General features: G+C 45.5%; 1 protein-coding gene across 1 annotated transcript in view; it reads left to right on the forward strand.

The window, feature by feature from the left end:
- LOC137361412 (alpha-2-macroglobulin-like protein 1) overlaps positions 1 to 21,778 on the forward strand; it is a 236,562-nt gene extending 214,784 nt beyond the window's left edge. Inside the window, exon 12 of the mRNA XM_068026280.1 lies at positions 21,692 to 21,778. Coding sequence (XP_067882381.1) covers positions 21,692 to 21,777 — 86 coding nt within the window. The 3' untranslated portion in view covers position 21,778. The remainder of the gene's footprint in view (positions 1 to 21,691) is intronic.
- Positions 21,779 to 21,806: the final 28 nt, after the last annotated feature.

Below are 21,806 nucleotides of genomic sequence, written 5' to 3' on the forward strand. Positions count from 1 at the left end.
CTGTGAGTGTTACTCTGTGTGTGACACTGTGTGTGTGTGTCACTCTGAGTGTTACTCTGTGTGTTACACTGTGTGTTTGTGTGTGTTGGTCTGTGAGTGTTACTCTGTGTGTTACACTGTGTGTGTTTGTGTGTGTTGGTCTGTGAGTGTTACTCTGTGTGTTACACTGTGTGCGTGTGTGTCACTCTGCTTGTTACTCTGTGTGTTACACTGTGTGTGTTTGTGTCACTCTGTGATTGTTACTCTGTGTGTTACACTGTGTGTGTGTCACTCTGTGAGTGTTACACTGTGTGTTACACTGTGTGTGTGTGTGTCACTCTGTGAGTGTTACTCTGTGTGTTACACTGTGTGTGTTTGTGTCACACTGTGAGTGTTACTCTGTGTGTTACACTGTGTGTGTGTCACTCTGCGAGTGTTACCCTGTGTGTTACACTGTGTGTTTGTGTGTCACTCTGTGAGTGTTACTCTGTGTTACACTGTGTGTTTGTGTGTGTTGGTCTGTGAGTGTTACTCTGTGTGTTACACTGTGGGTGTTTGTGTGTGTTGGTCTGTGAGTGTTACACTGTGTGTTACACTGTGTGTGTGTGTCACTCTGTGAGTGTTACTCTGTGTGTTACACTGTGTGTGTGTGTCACTCTGTGAGTGTTACTCTGTGTGTTACACTGTGTGCGTGTGTGTCACTCTGTGTGTTACACTGTGTGTTTCTGTGCGTCACTCTGTGAGTGTTACTCTGTGTGTTACACTGTGTGTGTGTGTCACTCTGTGAGTGTTACTCTGTGTGTTACACTGTGTGCGTGTGTGTCACTCTGTGTGTTACACTGTGTGTTTGTGTGTGTCACTCTGTGAGTGTTACTCTGTGTGCTACACTGTGTGTGTGTGTCACTCTGTGAGTGTTATTCTGTGTGTTACACTGTGTGCGTGTGTGTCACTCTGTGAGTGTTGCACTGTGTGTTACACTGTGTGTGTGTCACTCTGTGAGTGTTACTCTGTGTGTTACACTGTGTGTGTGTGTGACTCTGTGAGTGTTACTCTGTGTGTTACACTGTTTGTGTGTCACTCTGTGGTTGTTACTCTGTGTGTTACACTGTGTGCGTGTGTGTCACTCTGTGTGTGTCCCTCTGTGTGTGTCACTCTGTGTGTTACACTGTGTGCGTGTGTGTCACTCTGTGAGTGTTACTCTGTGTGTTACACTGTGTGCGTGTGTGTCACTCTGTGTGTGTCACTCTGTGTGTTACACTGTGTGTGTGTGTGTGTGTGTCAATCTGTGAGTGTTAATCTGTGTGTTACACTGTGTGTGTGTGTTGTTCTGTGAGTGTTGCACTGTGTGTGACACTGTGTGTGTGTGTTGGTCTGTGAGTGTTACTCTGTGTGTTACACTGTGTGTGTGTGTCACTCTGTGAGTGTTACTCTGTGTGTTACACTGTGTGTGTGTGTCACACTGTGAGTGTTACTCTGTGTGTTACACTGTGTGTGTGTGTTGGTCTGTGTGTTTTACTCTGTGTGTTACACTGTGTGTGTGTGTCACTCTGTGAGTGTTACTCTGTGTGTTACACTGTGTGTATGTGTATCACTCTGTGAGTGTTACTCTGTGTGTTACACTGTGTGTGTGTGTCACACTGTGAGTGTTACTCTGTGTGTTACACTGTGTGTGTTTGTGTCACTCTGTGAGTGTTACTCTGTGTGTTACACTGTGTGTGTGTGTCACTCTGCGAGTGTTACTCTGTGTGTTACACTGTGTGTTTGTGTGTCACTCTGTGAGTGTTACTCTGTGTGTTACATTGTGTGTTTGTGTGTGTTGGTCTGTGAGTGTTACACTGTGTGTGTGTCACTCTGTGAGTGTTACTCTGTGTGTTACACTATGTGTGTGTGTCACTCTGTGAGTGTTACTCTGTGTGTTACACTGTGTGTGTGTGTCACTCTGTGAGTGTTACTCTGTGTGTTACACTGTGTGCGTGTGTGTCACTCTGTGTGTGTCCCTCTGTGTGTGTCACTCTGTGTGTTACACTGTGTGCGTGTGAGTCACTCTGTGAGTGTTACTCTGTGTGTTACACTATGTGTGTGTGTCACTCTGTGTGTGTCACTCTGTGTGTTACACTGTGTGTGTGTGTGTGTCACTCTGTGAGTGTTAATCTGTGTGTTACACTGTGTGTGTGTGTTGGTCTGTGAGTGTTGCACTGTGTGTGACACTGTGTGTGTGTGTTGGTCTGTGAGTGATACTCTGTGTGTTACACTGTGTGTGTGTGTCACTCTGTGAGTGTTACTCTGCGTGTTACACTGTGTGTGTGTGTGTCAGTCTGTGAGTGTTACTCTGTGTGTTACACTGTGTGTGTGTGTCACACTGTGAGTGTTACTCTGTGTGTTACACTGTGTGTTTTTGTGTGTGTCACTCTGTGAGTGTTACTCTGTGTGTTACACTGTGTGTGTGTGTGTCACTCTGTGAGTGTTACTCTGTGTGTTACACTGTGTGTGTGTGTCACACTGTGAGTGTTACTCTGTGTGTTACACTGTGTGTGTGTATCATTCTGTGAGTGTTACTCTGTGTGTTACACTGTGTGCGTGTGTGTCACTCTGAGTGTTACTCTGTGTGTTACACTGTGTGTGTTTGTGTCACTCTGTGAGTGTTACTCTGTGTGTTACACTGTGTGTGTGTGTGTGTCACTCTGTGAGTGTTACTCTGTGTGTTACACTGTGTGTTTGTGTGTGTTGGTCTGTGAGTGTTACTCTGTGTGTTACACTGTGTGTGTTTGTGTGTGTTGGTCTGTGAGTGTTACTCTGTGTGTTACACTGTGTGCGTGTGTGTCACTCTGAGTGTTACTCTGTGTGTTACACTGTGTGTGTTTGTGTCACTCTGTGAGTGTTACTCTGTGTGTTACACTGTGTGTTTGTGTGTGTCACTCTGTGAGTGTTACTCTGTGTGTTACACTGTGTGTGTGTGTGTCACTCTGTGAGTGTTACTCTGTGTGTTACACTGTGTGTGTGTGTCACACTGTGAGTGTTACTCTGTGTGTTACACTGTGTGTGTGTGTCACTCTGTGAGTGTTACTCTGTGTGTTACTCTGTGTGCGTGTGTGACACTCTGAGTGTTACTCTGTGTGTTACACTGTGTGTGTTTGTGTCACTCTGTGAGTGTTACTCTGTGTGTTACACTGTGTGTGTGTGTCACTCTGTGAGTGTTACTCTGTGTGTTACACTGTGTGTTTGTGTGTGTTGGTCTGTGAGTGTTACTCTGTGTGTTACACTGTGTGTGTTTGTGTGTGTTGGTCTGTGAGTGTTACTCTGTGTGTTACACTGTGTGTGTGTCACTCTGTGAGTGTTACACTGTGTGTTACACTGTGTGTGTGTGTGTCACTCTGTGAGTGTTACTCTGTGTGTTACACTGTGTGTGTTTGTGTCACACTGTGAGTGTTACTCTGTGTGTTACACTGTGTGTGTGTCACTCTGCGAGTGTTACCCTGTGTGTTACACTGTGTGTTTGTGTGTCACTCTGTGAGTGTTACTCTGTGTTACACTGTGTGTTTGTGTGTGTTGGTCTGTGAGTGTTACTCTGTGTGTTACACTGTGTGTGTTTGTGTGTGTTGGTCTGTGAGTGTTACACTGTGTGTTACACTGTGTGTGTGTGTCACTCTGTGAGTGTTACTCTGTGTGTTACACTGTGTGTGTGTGTCACTCTGTGAGTGTTACTCTGTGTGTTACACTGTGTGCGTGTGTGTCACTCTGTGTGTTACACTGTGTGTTTGTGTGCGTCACTCTGTGAGTGTTACTCTGTGTGTTACACTGTGTGTGTGTGTCACTCTGTGAGTGTTACTCTGTGTGTTACACTGTGTGTGTGTGTGTCACTCTGTGTGTTACACTGTGTGTTTGTGTGTGTCACTCTGTGAGTGTTACTCTGTGTGCTACACTGTGTGTGTGTGTCACTCTGTGAGTGTTATTCTGTGTGTTACACTGTGTGCGTGTGTGTCACTCTGTGAGTGTTGCACTGTGTGTTACACTGTGTGTGTGTCACTCTGTGAGTGTTACTCTGTGTGTTACACTGTGTGTGTGTGTGACTCTGTGAGTGTTACTCTGTGTGTTACACTGTGTGTGTGTCACTCTGTGGTTGTTACTCTGTGTGTTACACTGTGTGCGTGTGTGTCACTCTGTGTGTGTCCCTCTGTGTGTGTCACTCTGTGTGTTACACTGTGTGCGTGTGTGTCACTCTGTGAGTGTTACTCTGTGTGTTACACTGTGTGCGTGTGTGTCACTCTGTGTGTGTCACTCTGTGTGTTACACTGTGTTTGTGTGTGTGTGTGTGTGTCAATCTGCGAGTGTTAATCTGTGTGTTACACTGTGTGTGTGTGTTGGTCTGTGAGTGTTGCACTGTGTGTGACACTGTGTGTGTGTGTTGGTCTGTGAGTGTTACTCTGTGTGTTACACTGTGTGTGTGTGTCACTCTGTGAGTGTTACTCTGTGTGTTACACTGTGTGTATGTGTATCACTCTGTGAGTGTTACTCTGTGTGTTACACTGTGTGTGTGTGTCACACTTTGAGTGTTACTCTGTGTGTTACACTGTGTGTGTTTGTGTCACTCTGTGAGTGTTACTCTGTGTGTTACACTGTGTGTGTGTGTCACTCTGTGAGTGTTACTCTGTGTGTTACACTGTGTGCGTGTGTGTCACTCTGTGTGTTACACTGTGTGTTTCTGTGCGTCACTCTGTGAGTGTTACTCTGTGTGTTACACTGTGTGTGTGTGTCACTCTGTGAGTGTTACTCTGTGTGTTACACTGTGTGCGTGTGTGTCACTCTGTGTGTTACACTGTGTGTTTGTGTGTGTCACTCTGTGAGTGTTACTCTGTGTGCTACACTGTGTGTGTGTGTCACTCTGTGAGTGTTATTCTGTGTGTTACACTGTGTGCGTGTGTGTCACTCTGTGAGTGTTGCACTGTGTGTTACACTGTGTGTGTGTCACTCTGTGAGTGTTACTCTGTGTGTTACACTGTGTGTGTGTGTGACTCTGTGAGTGTTACTCTGTGTGTTACACTGTTTGTGTGTCACTCTGTGGTTGTTACTCTGTGTGTTACACTGTGTGCGTGTGTGTCACTCTGTGTGTGTCCCTCTGTGTGTGTCACTCTGTGTGTTACACTGTGTGCGTGTGTGTCACTCTGTGAGTGTTACTCTGTGTGTTACACTGTGTGCGTGTGTGTCACTCTGTGTGTGTCACTCTGTGTGTTACACTGTGTGTGTGTGTGTGTGTGTCAATCTGTGAGTGTTAATCTGTGTGTTACACTGTGTGTGTGTGTTGTTCTGTGAGTGTTGCACTGTGTGTGACACTGTGTGTGTGTGTTGGTCTGTGAGTGTTACTCTGTGTGTTACACTGTGTGTGTGTGTCACTCTGTGAGTGTTACTCTGTGTGTTACACTGTGTGTGTGTGTCACACTGTGAGTGTTACTCTGTGTGTTACACTGTGTGTGTGTGTTGGTCTGTGTGTTTTACTCTGTGTGTTACACTGTGTGTGTGTGTCACTCTGTGAGTGTTACTCTGTGTGTTACACTGTGTGTATGTGTATCACTCTGTGAGTGTTACTCTGTGTGTTACACTGTGTGTGTGTGTCACACTGTGAGTGTTACTCTGTGTGTTACACTGTGTGTGTTTGTGTCACTCTGTGAGTGTTACTCTGTGTGTTACACTGTGTGTGTGTGTCACTCTGCGAGTGTTACTCTGTGTGTTACACTGTGTGTTTGTGTGTCACTCTGTGAGTGTTACTCTGTGTGTTACATTGTGTGTTTGTGTGTGTTGGTCTGTGAGTGTTACACTGTGTGTGTGTCACTCTGTGAGTGTTACTCTGTGTGTTACACTATGTGTGTGTGTCACTCTGTGAGTGTTACTCTGTGTGTTACACTGTGTGTGTGTGTCACTCTGTGAGTGTTACTCTGTGTGTTACACTGTGTGCGTGTGTGTCACTCTGTGTGTGTCCCTCTGTGTGTGTCACTCTGTGTGTTACACTGTGTGCGTGTGAGTCACTCTGTGAGTGTTACTCTGTGTGTTACACTATGTGTGTGTGTCACTCTGTGTGTGTCACTCTGTGTGTTACACTGTGTGTGTGTGTGTGTCACTCTGTGAGTGATAATCTGTGTGTTACACTGTGTGTGTGTGTTGGTCTGTGAGTGTTGCACTGTGTGTGACACTGTGTGTGTGTGTTGGTCTGTGAGTGATACTCTGTGTGTTACACTGTGTGTGTGTGTCACTCTGTGAGTGTTACTCTGCGTGTTACACTGTGTGTGTGTGTGTCAGTCTGTGAGTGTTACTCTGTGTGTTACACTGTGTGTGTGTGTCACACTGTGAGTGTTACTCTGTGTGTTACACTGTGTGTTTTTGTGTGTGTCACTCTGTGAGTGTTACTCTGTGTGTTACACTGTGTGTGTGTGTGTCACTCTGTGAGTGTTACTCTGTGTGTTACACTGTGTGTGTGTGTCACACTGTGAGTGTTACTCTGTGTGTTACACTGTGTGTGTGTGTCATTCTGTGAGTGTTACTCTGTGTGTTACACTGTGTGCGTGTGTGTCACTCTGAGTGTTACTCTGTGTGTTACACTGTGTGTGTTTGTGTCACTCTGTGAGTGTTACTCTGTGTGTTACACTGTGTGTGTGTGTGTGTCACTCTGTGAGTGTTACTCTGTGTGTTACACTGTGTGTTTGTGTGTGTTGGTCTGTGAGTGTTACTCTGTGTGTTACACTGTGTGTGTTTGTGTGTGTTGGTCTGTGAGTGTTACTCTGTGTGTTACACTGTGTGCGTGTGTGTCACTCTGAGTGTTACTCTGTGTGTTACACTGTGTGTGTTTGTGTCACTCTGTGAGTGTTACTCTGTGTGTTACACTGTGTGTTTGTGTGTGTCACTCTGTGAGTGTTACTCTGTGTGTTACACTGTGTGTGTGTGTGTCACTCTGTGAGTGTTACTCTGTGTGTTACACTGTGTGTGTGTGTCACACTGTGAGTGTTACTCTGTGTGTTACACTGTGTGTGTGTGTCACTCTGTGAGTGTTACTCTGTGTGTTACTCTGTGTGCGTGTGTGACACTCTGAGTGTTACTCTGTGTGTTACACTGTGTGTGTTTGTGTCACTCTGTGAGTGTTACTCTGTGTGTTACACTGTGTGTGTGTGTCACTCTGTGAGTGTTACTCTGTGTGTTACACTGTGTGTTTGTGTGTGTTGGTCTGTGAGTGTTACTCTGTGTGTTACACTGTGTGTGTTTGTGTGTGTTGGTCTGTGAGTGTTACTCTGTGTGTTACACTGTGTGTGTGTCACTCTGTGAGTGTTACACAGTGTGTTACACTGTGTGTGTGTGTGTCACTCTGTGAGTGTTACTCTGTGTGTTACACTGTGTGTGTTTGTGTCACACTGTGAGTGTTACTCTGTGTGTTACACTGTGTGTGTGTCACTCTGCGAGTGTTACCCTGTGTGTTACACTGTGTGTTTGTGTGTCACTCTGTGAGTGTTACTCTGTGTTACACTGTGTGTTTGTGTGTGTTGGTCTGTGAGTGTTACTCTGTGTGTTACACTGTGTGTGTTTGTGTGTGTTGGTCTGTGAGTGTTACACTGTGTGTTACACTGTGTGTGTGTGTCACTCTGTGAGTGTTACTCTGTGTGTTACACTGTGTGTGTGTGTCACTCTGTGAGTGTTACTCTGTGTGTTACACTGTGTGCGTGTGTGTCACTCTGTGTGTTACACTGTGTGTTTGTGTGCGTCACTCTGTGAGTGTTACTCTGTGTGTTACACTGTGTGTGTGTGTCACTCTGTGAGTGTTACTCTGTGTGTTACACTGTGTGTGTGTGTGTCACTCTGTGTGTTACACTGTGTGTTTGTGTGTGTCACTCTGTGAGTGTTACTCTGTGTGCTACACTGTGTGTGTGTGTCACTCTGTGAGTGTTATTCTGTGTGTTACACTGTGTGCGTGTGTGTCACTCTGTGAGTGTTGCACTGTGTGTTACACTGTGTGTGTGTCACTCTGTGAGTGTTACTCTGTGTGTTACACTGTGTGTGTGTGTGACTCTGTGAGTGTTACTCTGTGTGTTACACTGTGTGTGTGTCACTCTGTGGTTGTTACTCTGTGTGTTACACTGTGTGCGTGTGTGTCACTCTGTGTGTGTCCCTCTGTGTGTGTCACTCTGTGTGTTACACTGTGTGCGGGTGTGTCACTCTGTGAGTGTTACTCTGTGTGTTACACTGTGTGCGTGTGTGTCACTCTGTGTGTGTCACTCTGTGTGTTACACTGTGTTTGTGTGTGTGTGTGTGTGTCAATCTGCGAGTGTTAATCTGTGTGTTACACTGTGTGTGTGTGTTGGTCTGTGAGTGTTGCACTGTGTGTGACACTGTGTGTGTGTGTTGGTCTGTGAGTGTTACTCTGTGTGTTACACTGTGTGTGTGTGTCACTCTGTGAGTGTTACTCTGTGTGTTACACTGTGTGTATGTGTATCACTCTGTGAGTGTTACTCTGTGTGTTACACTGTGTGTGTGTGTCACACTTTGAGTGTTACTCTGTGTGTTACACTGTGTGTGTTTGTGTCACTCTGTGAGTGTTACTCTGTGTGTTACACTGTGTGTGTGTGTCACTCTGCGAGTGTTACTCTGTGTGTTACACTGTGTGTTTGTGTGTCACTCTGTGAGTGTTACTCTGTGTGATACACTGTGTGTTTGTGTGTGTTGGTCTGTGAGTGTTACACTGTGTGTTACACTGTGTGTGTGTCACTCTGTGAGTGTTACTCTGTGTGTTACACTGTGTGTGTGTGTCACTCTGTGAGTGTTACTCTGTGTGTTACACTGTGTGTGTGTGTCACTCTGTGAGTGTTACTCTGTTTGTTACACTGTGTGCGTGTGTGTCACTCTGTGTGTGTCCCTCTGTGTGTGTCACTCTGTGTGTTACACTGTGTGCATGTGTGTCACTCTGTGAGTGTGACTCTGTGTGTTACACTGTGTGTGTGTGTGTCACTCTGTGTGTGTCACTCTGTGTGTTACACTGTGTGTGTGTGTGTCACTCTGTGAGTGTTAATCTGTGTGTTACACTGTGTGTGTGTGTTGGTCTGTGAGTGTTGCACTGTGTGTGACACTGTGTGTGTGTGTTGGTCTGTGAGTGTTACTCTGTGTGTTACACTGTGTGTGTGTGTCACTCTGTGAGTGTTACTCTGTGTGTTACACTGTGTGTGTGTGTGTCAGTCTGTGAGTGTTACTCTGTGTGTTACACTGTGTGTGTGTGTCACACTGTGAGTGTTACTCTGTGTGTTACACTGTGTGTTTGTGTGTGTCACTCTGTGAGTGTTACTCTGTGTGTTACACTGTGTGTGTGTCACTCTGTGAGTGTTACTCTGTGTGTTACACTGTGTGCGTGTGTGTCACTCTGAGTGTTACTCTGTGTGTTACACTGTGTGTGTGTGTGTCACTCTGTGAGTGTTACTCTGTGTGTTACACTGTGTGTGTGTGTGTCACACTGTGAGTGTTACTCTGTGTGTTACACTGTGTGTGTGTGTCACACTGTGAGTGTTACTCTGTGTGTTACACTGTGTGTGTGTGTCACTCTGTGAGTGTTACTCTGTGTGTTACACTGTGTGCGTGTGTGTCACTCTGAGTGTTACTCTGTGTGTTACACTGTGTGTGTTTGTGTCACTCTGTGAGTGTTACTCTGTGTGTTACACTGTGTGTGTGTGTCACTCTGTGAGTGTTACTCTGTGTGTTACACTGTGTGTTTGTGTGTGTTGGTCTGTGAGTGTTACACTGTGTGTTACACTGTGTGTGTGTGTGTCACTCTGTGAGTGTTACTCTGTGTGTTACACTGTGTGTGTTTGTGTCACTCTGTGAGTGTTACTCTGTGTGTTACACTGTGTGTGTGTCACTCTGCGAGTGTTACCCTGTGTGTTACACTGTGTGTTTGTGTGTCACTCTGTGAGTATTACCCTGTGTGTTACACTGTGTTTGTGTGTCACTCTGTGAGTGTTACTCTGTGTGTTACACTGTGTGTTTGTGTGTGTTGGTCTGTGAGTGTTACTCTGTGTGTTACACTGTGTTTGTGTGTGTCACTCTGTGAGTGTTACTCTGTGTGTTGCACTGTGTGTGTTTGTGTCACTCTGTGAGTGTTACTCTGTGTGTTACACTGTGTGTTTGTGTGTCACTCTGTGAGTGTTACTCTGTGTGTTACACTGTGTGTTTGTGTGTGTTGGTCTGTGAGTGTTACACTGTGTGTTACACTGTGTGTTACACTGTGAGTGTGTGTCACTCTGTGAGTGTTACTCTGTGTGTTACACTGTGTGTGTGTGTCACTCTGTGAGTGTTACTCTGTGTGTTACACTGTGTGCGTGTCTGTCACTCTGTGTGTTACACTGTGTTTGTTTGTGTCACTCTGTGAGTGTTACTCTGTGTGTTACACTGTGTGTGTGTGTCACTCTGTGAGTGTTACTCTGTGTGTTACACTGTGTGTGTGTGTCACACTGTGAGTGTTACTCTGTGTGTTGCACTGTGTGTTTGTGTGTGTTGGTCTGTGAGTGTTACTCTGTGTGTTACACTGTGTGTGTTTGTGTGTGTTGGTCTGTGAGTGTTACACTGTGTGTTACACTGTGTGTGTGTGTCACTCTGTGAGTGTTACTCTGTGTGTTACACTGCGTGTTTGTGTGTGTTGGTCTGTGAGTGTTACTCTGTGTGTTACACTGTGTGTGTTTGTGTGTGTTGGTCTGTGAGTGTTACACTGTGTGTTACACTGTGTGTGTGTGTCACTCTGTGAGTGTTACTCTGTGTGTTACACTGTGTGTGTGTGTCACTCTGTGAGTGTTACTCTGTGTGTTACACTGTGTGCGTGTGTGTCACTCTGTGTGTTACACTGTGTGTTTGTGTGTGTCACTCTGTGAGTGTTACTCTGTGTGTTACACTGTGTGCGTGTGTGTCACTATGTGTGTTGCACTGTGTGTCTGTGTGTGTCACTCTGTGAGTGTTACACTGTGTGTTACACTGTCTGTTTGTGTGTGTCACTCTGTGAGTGTTACTCTGTGTGCTACACTGTGTGTGTGTGTCACTCTGTGAGTGTTACTCTGTGTGTTACACTGTGTGTGTGTCACTCTGTGAGTGTTACTCTGTGTGTTACACTGTGTGTGTGTGTGACTCTGTGAGTGTTACTCTGTGTGTTACACTGTGTGTGTGTCACTCTGTGAGTGTTACTCTGTGTGTTACACTGTGTGCGTGTGTGTCACTCTGTGTGTGTCCCTCTGTGTGTGTCACTCTGTGTCTTACACTGTGTGCGTGTGTGTCACTCTGTGAGTGTTACTCCTTGTGTTACACTGTGTGCGTGTGTGGCACTCTGTGTGTGTCACTCTGTGTGTTACACTGTGTGTGTGTGTGTGTGTCAATCTGTGAGTGTTAATCTGTGTGTTACACTGTGTGTGTGTGTTGGTCTGTGAGTGTTGCACTGTGTGTGACACTGTGTGTGTGTGTTGGTCTGTGAGTGTTACTCTGTGTGTTACACTGTGTGTGTGTGTCACTCTGTGAGTGTTACTCTGTGTGTTACACTGTGTGTGTGTGTGTCACTCTGTGAGTGTTACTCTGTGTGTTACACTGTGTGTGTGTGTCACACTGTGAGTGTTACTCTGTGTGTTACACTGTGTGTGTTTGTGTGACTCTGTGAGTGTTACTCTGTGTGTTACACTGTGTGCGTGTGTGTCACTCTGAGTGTTACTCTCTGTGTTACACTGTGTGTGTTTGTGTCACTCTGTGAGTGTTACTCTGTGTGTTACACTGTGTGTGTGCGTCACTCTGTGAGTGTTACTCTGTGTGTTCCACTTTGTGTTTGTGTGTCACTCTGTGAGTGTTACTCTGTGTGTTACACTGTGTGTGTTTGTGTGTGTTGGTCTGTGAGTGTTACACTGTGTGTTACACTGTGTGTGTGTGTCACTCTGTGAGTGTTACTCTGTGTGTTACACTGTGTGTGTGTGTCACTCTGTGAGTGTTACTCTGTGTGTTACACTGTGTGCGTGTGTGTCACTCTGTGTGTTACACTGTGTGTTTGTGTGTGTCACTCTGTGAGTGTTACTCTGTGTGTTACACTGTGTGCGTGTGTGTCACTCTGTGTGTTACACTGTGTGTTTGTGTGTGTCACTCTGTGAGTGTTACACTGTGTGTTACACTGTGTGTTTGTGTGTGTCACTCTGTGAGTGTTACTCTGTGTGCTACACTGTGTGTGTGTGTCACTCTGTGAGTGTTACTCTGTGTGTTACACTGTGTGCCTGTGTGTCACTCTGTGAGTGTTGCACTGTGTGTTACACTGTGTGTGTGTCACTCTGTGAGTGTTACTCTGTGTGTTACACTGTGTGTGTGTGTGACTCTGTGAGTGTTACTCTGTGTGTTACACTGTGTGTGTGTCACTCTGTGAGTGTTACTCTGTGTGTTACACTGTGTGCGTGTGTGTCACTCTGTGTGTGTCCCTCTGTGTGTGTCACTCTGTGTGTTACACTGTGTGCGTGTGTGTCACTCTGTGAGTGTTACTCCTTGTGTTACACTGTGTGTGTGTGTGTCTGTGTCAATCTGTGAGTGTTAATCTGTGTGTTACACTGTGTGTGTGTGTTGGTCTGTGAGTGTTGCACTGTGTGTGACACTGTGTGTGTGTGTTGGTCTGTGAGTGTTACTCTGTGTGTTACACTGTGTGTGTGTGTCACTCTGTGAGTGTTACTCTGTGTGTTACACTGTGTGTGTGTGTGTCACTCTGTGAGTGTTACTCTGTGAGTTACACTGTGTGTGTGTGTCACACTGTGAGTGTTACTCTGTGTGTTACACTGTGTGTGTTTGTGTGACTCTGTGAGTGTTACTCTGTGTGTTACACTGTGTGCGTGTGTGTCACTCTGAGTGTTACTCTCTGTGTTACACTGTGTGTGTTTGTGTCACTCTGTGAGTGTTACTCTGTGTGTTACACTGTGTGTGTGCGTCACTCTGTGAGTGTTACTCTGTGTGTTACACTGTGTGTTTGTGTGTCACTCTGTGAGTGTTACTCTGTGTGTTACACTGTGTGTTTGTGTGTGTTGGTCTGTGAGTGTTACACTGTGTGTTACACTGTGTGCGTGTGTGTGTCACCCTGTGAGTGTTACTCTGTGTGTTACACTGTGCGTGTGTGTGTCACTCTGTGAGTGTTACTCTGTGTGTTACACTGTGTGTGTGTGTCACTCTGCGAGTGTTACTCTGTGTGTTACACTGTGTGTTTGTATGTCACTCTGTGAGTGTTACTTTGTGTGTTACACTGTGTGTTTGTGTGTGTTGGTCTGTGAGTGTTACACTGTGTGTTACACTGTGTGTGTGTGTCACTCTGTGAGTGTTACTCTGTGTGTTACACTGTGTGCGTGTCTGTCACTCTGTGTGTTACACTGTGTGTGTTTGTGTCACTCTGTGAGTGTTACTCTGTGTGTTACACTGTGTGTGTGTGTCACACTGTGAGTGTTACTCTGTGTATTACACTGTGTGTTTGTGTGTGTTGGTCTGTGAGTGTTACTCTGTGTGTTACACTGTGTGTGTTTGGGTGTGTTGGTCTGTGAGTGTTACTCTGTGTGTTACACTGTGTGTGTGTGTCACTCTGTGAGTGTTACTCTGTGTGTTACACTGTGTGTTTGTGTGTGTTGGTCTGTGAGTGTTACCCTGTGTGTTACACTGTGTGTGATTGTGTGTGTTGGTCTGTGAGTGTTACACTGTGTGTTACACTGTGTGTGTGTGTCACTCTGTGAGTGTTACTCTGTGTGTTACCCTGTGTGCGTGTGTGTCACTCTGTGTGTTACACTGTGTGTTTGTGTGTGTTACTCTGTGAGTGTTACTCTGTGTGCCACACTGTGTGTGTGTGTCACTCTGTGAGTGTTACTCTGTGTGTTACACTGTGCGTGTGTGTGTCACTCTGTGAGTGTTACTCTGTGTGTTACACTGTGTGTGTGTGTCACTCTGCGAGTGTTACTCTGTGTGTTACACTGTGTGTTTGTGTGTCACTCTGTGAGTGTTACTTTGTGTGTTACACTGTGCGTGTGTGTGTCACTCTGTGAGTGTTACTCTGTGTGTTACACTGTGTGTGTGTGTCACTCTGCGAGTGTTACTCTGTGTGTTACACTGTGTGTTTGTGTGTCACTCTGTGAGTGTTACTTTGTGTGTTACACTGTGTGTTTGTGTGTGTTGGTCTGTGAGTGTTACACTGTGTGTTACACTGTGTGTGTGTCACTCTGTGAGTGTTACTCTGTGTGTTACACTGTGTGCGTGTCTGTCACTCTGTGTGTTACACTGTGTGTGTTTGTGTCACTCTGTGAGTGTTACTCTGTGTGTTACACTGTGTGTGTGTGTCACACTGTGAGTGTTACTCTGTGTATTACACTGTGTGTTTGTGTGTGTTGGTCTGTGAGTGTTACTCTGTGTGTTACACTGTGTGTGTTTGTGTGTGTTGGTCTGTGAGTGTTACACTGTGTGTTACACTGTGTGCGTGTGTCACTCTGTGAGTGTTACTCTGTGTGTTACACTGTGTGTTTGTGTGTGTTGGTCTGTGAGTGTTACTCTGTGTGTTACACTGTGTGTGTTTGTGTGTGTTGGTCTGTGAGTGTTACACTGTGTGTTACACTGTGTGTGTGTGTCACTCTGTGAGTGTTACTCTGTGTGTTACACTGTGTGCGTGTGTGTCACTCTGTGTGTTACACTGTGTGTTTGTGTGTGTTACTCTGTGAGTGTTACTCTGTGTGCCACACTGTGTGTGTGTGTCACTCTGTGAGTGTTACTCTGTGTGTTACACTGTGTGCGTGTGTGTCACTCTGTGTGTTACACTGTGTGTTTGTGTGTGTTACTCTGTGAGTGTTACTCTGTGTGCCACACTGTGTGTGTGTGTCACTCTATGAGTGTTGCACTGTGTGTTACACTGTGTGTGTGTCACTCTGTGAGTGTTACTCTGTGTGTTACACTGTGTGTTTGTGTGTGTCACTCTGTGAGTGTTACTCTGTGTGTTACACTGTGTGTGTGTGTGTCACACTGTGAGTGTTACTCTGTGTGTTACACTGTGTGTGTGTGTCACACTGTGAGTATTACTCTGTGTGTTACACTGTGTGTGTGTGTCACTCTGTGAGTGTTACTCTGTGTGTTACACTGTGTGCGTGTGTGTCACTCTGAGTGTTACTCTGTGTGTTACACTGTGTGTGTTTGTGTCACTCTGTGAGTGTTACACTGTGTGTTACACTGTGTGTGTGTGTGTCACTCTGTGAGTGTTACTCTGTGTGTTACACTGTGCGTGTGTGTGTCACTCTGTGAGTGTTACTCTGTGTGTTACACTGTGTGTGTGTGTCACTCTGCGAGTGTTACTCTGTGTGTTACACTGTGTGTTTGTGTGTGTTGGTCTGTGAGTGTTACCCTGTGTGTTACACTGTGTGTTTGTGTGTGTTGGTCTGTGAGTGTTACACTGTGTGTTACACTGTGTGTGTGTGTCACTCTGTGAGTGTTACTCTGTGTGTTACACTGTGTGCGTGTGTGTCACTCTGTGTGTTACACTGTGTGTTTGTGTGTGTTACTCTGTGAGTGTTACTCTGTGTGCTACACTGTGTGTGTGTGTCACTCTGTGAGTGTTACTCTGTGTGTTACACTGTGCGTGTGTGTGTCACTCTGTGAGTGTTACTCTGTGTGTTACACTGTGTGTGTGTGTCACTCTGCGAGTGTTACTCTGTGTGTTACACTGTGTGTTTGTGTGTCACTCTGTGAGTGTTACTTTGTGTGTTACACTGTGCGTGTGTGTGTCACTCTGTGAGTGTTACTCTGTGTGTTACACTGTGTGTGTGTGTCACTCTGTGAGTGTTACTCTGCGTGTTACACTGTGTGTGTGTGTGTCACTCTGTGAGTGTTACTTTGTGTGTTACACTGTGTGTTTGTGTGTGTTGGTCTGTGAGTGTTACACTGTGTGTTACACTGTGTGTGTGTCACTCTGTGAGTGTTACTCTGTGTGTTACACTGTGTGCGTGTCTGTCACTCTGTGTGTTACACTGTGTGTGTTTGTGTCACTCTGTGAGTGTTACTCTGTGTATTACACTGTGTGTGTGTGTCACACTGTGAGTGTTACTCTGTGTATTACACTGTGTGTTTGTGTGTGTTGGTCTGTGAGTGTTACTCTGTGTGTTACACTGTGTGTGTTTGTGTGTGTTGGTCTGTGAGTGTTACACTGTGTGTTACACTGTGTGTGTGTGTCACTCTGTGAGTGTTACTCTGTGTGTTACACTGTGTGTTTGTGTGTGTTGGTCTGTGAGTGTTAATCTGTGTGTTACACTGTGTGTGTTTGTGTGTGTTGGTCTGTGAGTGTTACACTGTGTGTTACACTGTGTGTGTGTGTCACTCTGTGAGTGTTACTCTGTGTGTTACACTGTGTGCGTGTGTGTGACTCTGTGTGTTACACTGTGTGTTTGTGTGTGTTACTCTGTGAGTGTTACTCTGTGTGCCACACTGTGTGTGTGTGTCACTCTGTGAGTGTTACTCTGTGTGTTACACTGTGTGCGTGTGTGTCACTCTGTGAGTGTTGCACTATGTGTTACACTGTGTGTGTGTCACTCTGTGAGTGTTACTCTGTGTGTTACACTGTGTGTGTGTGTGTCACACTGTGAGTGTTACTCTGTGTGTTACACTGTGTGTGTGTGTCACTCTGTGAGTGTCACTCTGTGTGTTACACTGTGTATGTGTGTGTCACTCTGTGAGTGTTACTCTGTGTGTTACACTGTGTGTGTGTGTCACTCTATGAGTGTTGCACTGTGTGTTACACTGTGTGTGTGTCACTCTGTGAGTGTTACTCTGTGTGTTACACTGTGTGTTTGTGTGTGTCACTCTGTGAGTGTTACTCTGTGTGTTACACTGTGTGTGTGTGTGTCACACTGTGAGTGTTACTCTGTGTGTTACACTGTGTGTGTGTGTCACACTGTGAGTGTTACTCTGTGTGTTACACTGTGTGTGTGTGTCACTCTGTGAGTGTTACTCTGTGTGTTACACTGTGTGCGTGTGTGTCACTCTGAGTGTTACTCTGTGTGTTACACTGTGTGTGTTTGTGTCACTCTGTGAGTGTTACTCTGTGTGTTACACTGTGTGTGTGTGTGTCACACTGTGAGTGTTACTCTGTGTGTTACACTGTGTGTGTGTGTCACACTGTGAGTATTACTCTGCGTGTTACACTGTGTGTGTGTGTCACTCTGTGAGTGTTACTCTGTGTGTTACACTGTGTGCGTGTGTGTCACTCTGAGTGTTACTCTGTGTGTTACACTGTGTGTGTTTGTGTCACTCTGTGAGTGTTACTCTGTGTGTTACACTGTGTGTGTGTGTGTCACTCTGTGAGTGTTACTCTGTGTGTTACACTGTGCGTGTGTGTGTCACTCTGTGAGTGTTACTCTGTGTGTTACACTGTGTGTGTGTGTCACTCTGCGAGTGTTACTCTGTGTGTTACACTGTGTGTTTGTGTGTCACTCTGTGAGTGTTACTTTGTGTGTTACACTGTGTGTTTGTGTGTGTTGGTCTGTGAGTGTTACATTGTGTGTTACACTGTGTGTGTGTGTCACTCTGTGAGTGTTACTCTGTGTGTTACACTGTGTGCGTGTCTGTCACTCTGTGTGTTACACTGTGTGTGTTTGTGTCACTCTGTGAGTGTTACTCTGTGTGTTACACTGTGTGTGTGTGTCACACTGTGAGTGTTACTCTGTGTGTTACACTGTGTGTTTGTGTGTGTTGGTCTGTGAGTGTTACTCTGTGTGTTACACTGTGTGTGTTTGTGTGTGTTGGTCTGTGAGTGTTACTCTGTGTGTTACACTGTGTGTGTGTGTCACTCTGTGAGTGTTACTCTGTGTGTTACACTGTGTGTTTGTGTGTGTTGGTCTGTGAGTGTTACCCTGTGTGTTACACTGTGTGTGTTTGTGTGTGTTGGTCTGTGAGTGTTACACTGTGTGTTACACTGTGTGTGTGTGTCACTCTGTGAGTGTTACTCTGTGTGTTACACTGTGTGCGTGTGTGTCACTCTGTGTGTTACACTGTGTGTTTGTGTGTGTTACTCTGTGAGTGTTACTCTGTGTGCCACACTGTGTGTGTGTGTCACTCTGTGAGTGTTACTCTGTGTGTTACACTGTGCGTGTGTGTGTCACTCTGTGAGTGTTACTCTGTGTGTTACACTGTGTGTGTGTGTCACTCTGCGAGTGTTACTCTGTGTGTTACACTGTGTGTTTGTGTGTCACTCTGTGAGTGTTACTTTGTGTGTTACACTGTGCGTGTGTGTGTCACTCTGTGAGTGTTACTCTGTGTGTTACACTGTGTGTGTTTGTGTCACTCTGCGAGTGTTACTCTGTGTGTTACACTGTGTGTTTGTGTGTCACTCTGTGAGTGTTACTTTGTGTGTTACACTGTGTGTTTGTGTGTGTTGGTCTGTGAGTGTTACACTGTGTGTTACACTGTGTGTGTGTCACTCTGTGAGTGTTACTCTGTGTGTTACACTGTGTGCGTGTCTGTCACTCTGTGTGTTACACTGTGTGTGTTTGTGTCACTCTGTGAGTGTTACTCTGTGTATTACACTGTGTGTGTGCGTCACACTGTGAGTGTTACTCTGTGTATTACACTGTGTGTTTGTGTGTGTTGGTCTGTGAGTGTTACTCTGTGTGTTACACTGTGTGTGTTTGTGTGTGTTGGTCTGTGAGTGTTACACTGTGTGTTACACTGTGTGCGTGTGTCACTCTGTGAGTGTTACTCTGTGTGTTACACTGTGTGTTTGTGTGTGTTGGTCTGTGAGTGTTAATCTGTGTGTTACACTGTGTGTGTTTGTGTGTGTTGGTCTGTGAGTGTTACACTGTGTGTTACACTGTGTGTGTGTGTCACTCTGTGAGTGTTACACTGTGTGTTACACTGTGTGCGTGTGTGTCACTCTGTGTGTTACACTGTGTGTTTGTGTGTGTTACTCTGTGAGTGTTACTCTGTGTGCCACACTGTGTGTGTGTGTCACTCTGTGAGTGTTACTCTGTGTGTTACACTGTGTGCGTGTGTGTCACTCTGTGAGTGTTGCACTGTGTGTTACACTGTGTGTGTGTCACTCTGTGAGTGTTACTCTGTGTGTTACACTGTGTGTATGTGTGTCACACTGTGAGTGTTACTCTGTGTGTTACACTGTGTGTGTGTGTGTCACTCTGTGAGTGTTACACTGTGTGTTACACTGTGTGTGTGTGTCACTCTGTGAGTGTCACTCTGTGTGTTACACTGTGTATGTGTGTGTCACTCTGTGAGTGTTACTCTGTGTGTTACACTGTGTGTGTGTGTCACTCTATGAGTGTTGCACTGTGTGTTACACTGTGTGTGTGTCACTCTGTGAGTGTTACTCTGTGTGTTACACTGTGTGTTTGTGTGTGTCACTCTGTGAGTGTTACTCTGTGTGTTACACTGTGTGTGTGTGTGTCACACTGTGAGTGTTACTCTGTGTGTTACACTGTGTGTGTGTGTCACACTGTGAGTGTTACTCTGTGTGTTACACTGTGTGTGTGTGTCACTCTGTGAGTGTTACTCTGTGTGTTACACTGTGTGCGTGTGTGTCACTCTGAGTGTTACTCTGTGTGTTACACTGTGTGTGTTTGTGTCACTCTGTGAGTGTTACTCTGTGTGTTACACTGTGTGTGTGTGTCACTCTGTGAGTGTTACTCTGTGTGTTACACTGTGTGTTTGTGTGTGTTGGTCTGTGAGTGTTACACTGTGTGTTACACTGTGTGTGTGTGTGTCACTCTGTGAGTGTTACTCTGTGTGTTACACTGTGTGTGTTTTTGTCACTCTGTGAGTGTTACTCTGTGTGTTACACTGTGTGTTTGTGTGTGTTGGTCTGTGAGTGTTACTCTGTGTGTTACACTGTGTGTGTGTGTGTCACTCTGTGAGTGTTACTCTGTGTGTTGCACTGTGTGTGTTTGTGTCACTCTGTGAGTGTTACTCTGTGTGTTACACTGTGTGTTTGTGTGTCACTCTGTGAGTGTTACTCTGTGTGTTACACTGTGTGTTTGTGTGTGTTGGTCTGTGAGTGTTACACTGTGTGTTACACTGTGTGTTACACTGTGAGTGTGTGTCACTCTGTGAGTGTTACTCTGTGTGTTACACTGTGTTTGTGTGTCACTCTGTGAGTGTTACTCTGTGTGTTACACTGTGTGCGTGTCTGTCACTCTGTGTGTTACACTGTGTGTGTTTGTGTCACTCTGTGAGTGTTACTCTGTGTGTTACACTGTGTGTGTGTGTCACTCTGTGAGTGTTACTCTGTGTGTTACACTGTGTGTGTGTGTCACACTGTGAGTGTTACTCTGTGTGTTGCACTATGTGTTTGTGTGTGTTGGTCTGTGAGTGTTACACTGTGTGTTACACTGTGTGTGTGTGTGTCACTCTGTGAGTGTTACTCTGTGTGTTACACTGCGTGTTTGTGTGTGTTGGTCTGTGAGTGTTACTCTGTGTGTTACACTGTGTGTGTTTGTGTGTGTTGGTCTGTGATTGTTACACTGTGTGTTACACTGTGTGTGTGTGTCACTCTGTGAGTGTTACTCTGTGTGTTACACTGTGTGTGTGTGTCACACTGTGAGTGTTACTCTGTGTGTTACACTGTGTGTTTGTGTGTGTTGGTCTGTGAGTGTTACTCTGTGTGTTACACTGTATGTGTTTGTGTGTGTTGGTCTGTGAGTGTTACACTGTGTGTTACACTGTGTGTGTGTGTGTCACTCTGTGTGTTACACTGTGTGTTTGTGTGTGTCACTCTGTGAGTGTTACTCTGTGTGTTACACTGTGTGCGTGTGTGTCACTCTGTGTGTTACACTGTGTGTTTGTGTGTGTCACTCTGTGAGTGTTACTCTGTGTGTTACACTGTGTGCGTGTGTGTCACTCTGTGTGTTACACTGTGTGTTTGTGTGTGTTACTCTGTGAGTGTTACTCTGTGTGTTACACTGTGTGTGTGTGTCACTCTGTGAGTGTTACTCTGTGTGTTACACTGTGTGCGTGTGTGTCACTCTATGAGTGTTACACTGTGTGTTACACTGTGTGTGTGTGTGTCACTCTGTGTGTTACACTGTGTGTTTGTGTGTGTCACTCTGTGAGTGTTACTCTGTGTGTTACACTGTGTGTGTTTGTGTCACTCTGTGAGTGTTACACTGTGTGTTACACTGTGTGTGTGTGTCACTCTATGAGTGTTGCACTGTGTGTTACACTGTGTGTGTGTCACTCTGTGAGTGTTACTCTGTGTGTTACACTGTGTGTTTGTGTGTGTCACTCTGTGAGTGTTACACTGTGTGTTACACTGTGTGTGTGTGTCACTCTGTGAGTGTCACTCTGTGTGTTACACTGTGTGTTTGTGTGTGTCACACTGTGAGTGTTACTCTGTGTGTTACACTGTGTGTTTGTGTGTGTTGGTCTGTGAGTGTTACACTGTGTGTTACACTGTGTGTGTGTGTCACTCTGTGAGTGTTACTCTGTGTGTTACACTGTGTGTGTTTGTGTCACTCTGTGAGTGTTACTCTGTGTGTTACATTGTGTGTGTGTGTGTCACTCTGTGAGTGTTACACTGTGTGTTACACTGTGTGTGTGTGTCACACTGTGAGTGTTACTCTGTGTGTTACACTGTGTGTTTGTGTGTGTTGGTCTGTGAGTGTTACACTGTGTGTTACACTGTGTGTGTGTGTGACTCTATGAGTGTATACCCACGAGTAACCGTTTCACTCCTCCACAGGTTACCAGAACCAGTTGACGTTCAAACATGAAGATGGATCTTACAGTGCATTTGGGACACGGGACCCTGAGGGGAACACCTGGTAAAGAGAAATAGGAAAGATCACTCGCTCACC

This window comes from Heterodontus francisci, unplaced genomic scaffold (genome assembly GCF_036365525.1).
Source record: "Heterodontus francisci isolate sHetFra1 unplaced genomic scaffold, sHetFra1.hap1 HAP1_SCAFFOLD_739, whole genome shotgun sequence".
Taxonomy (NCBI): domain Eukaryota; kingdom Metazoa; phylum Chordata; class Chondrichthyes; order Heterodontiformes; family Heterodontidae; genus Heterodontus; species Heterodontus francisci.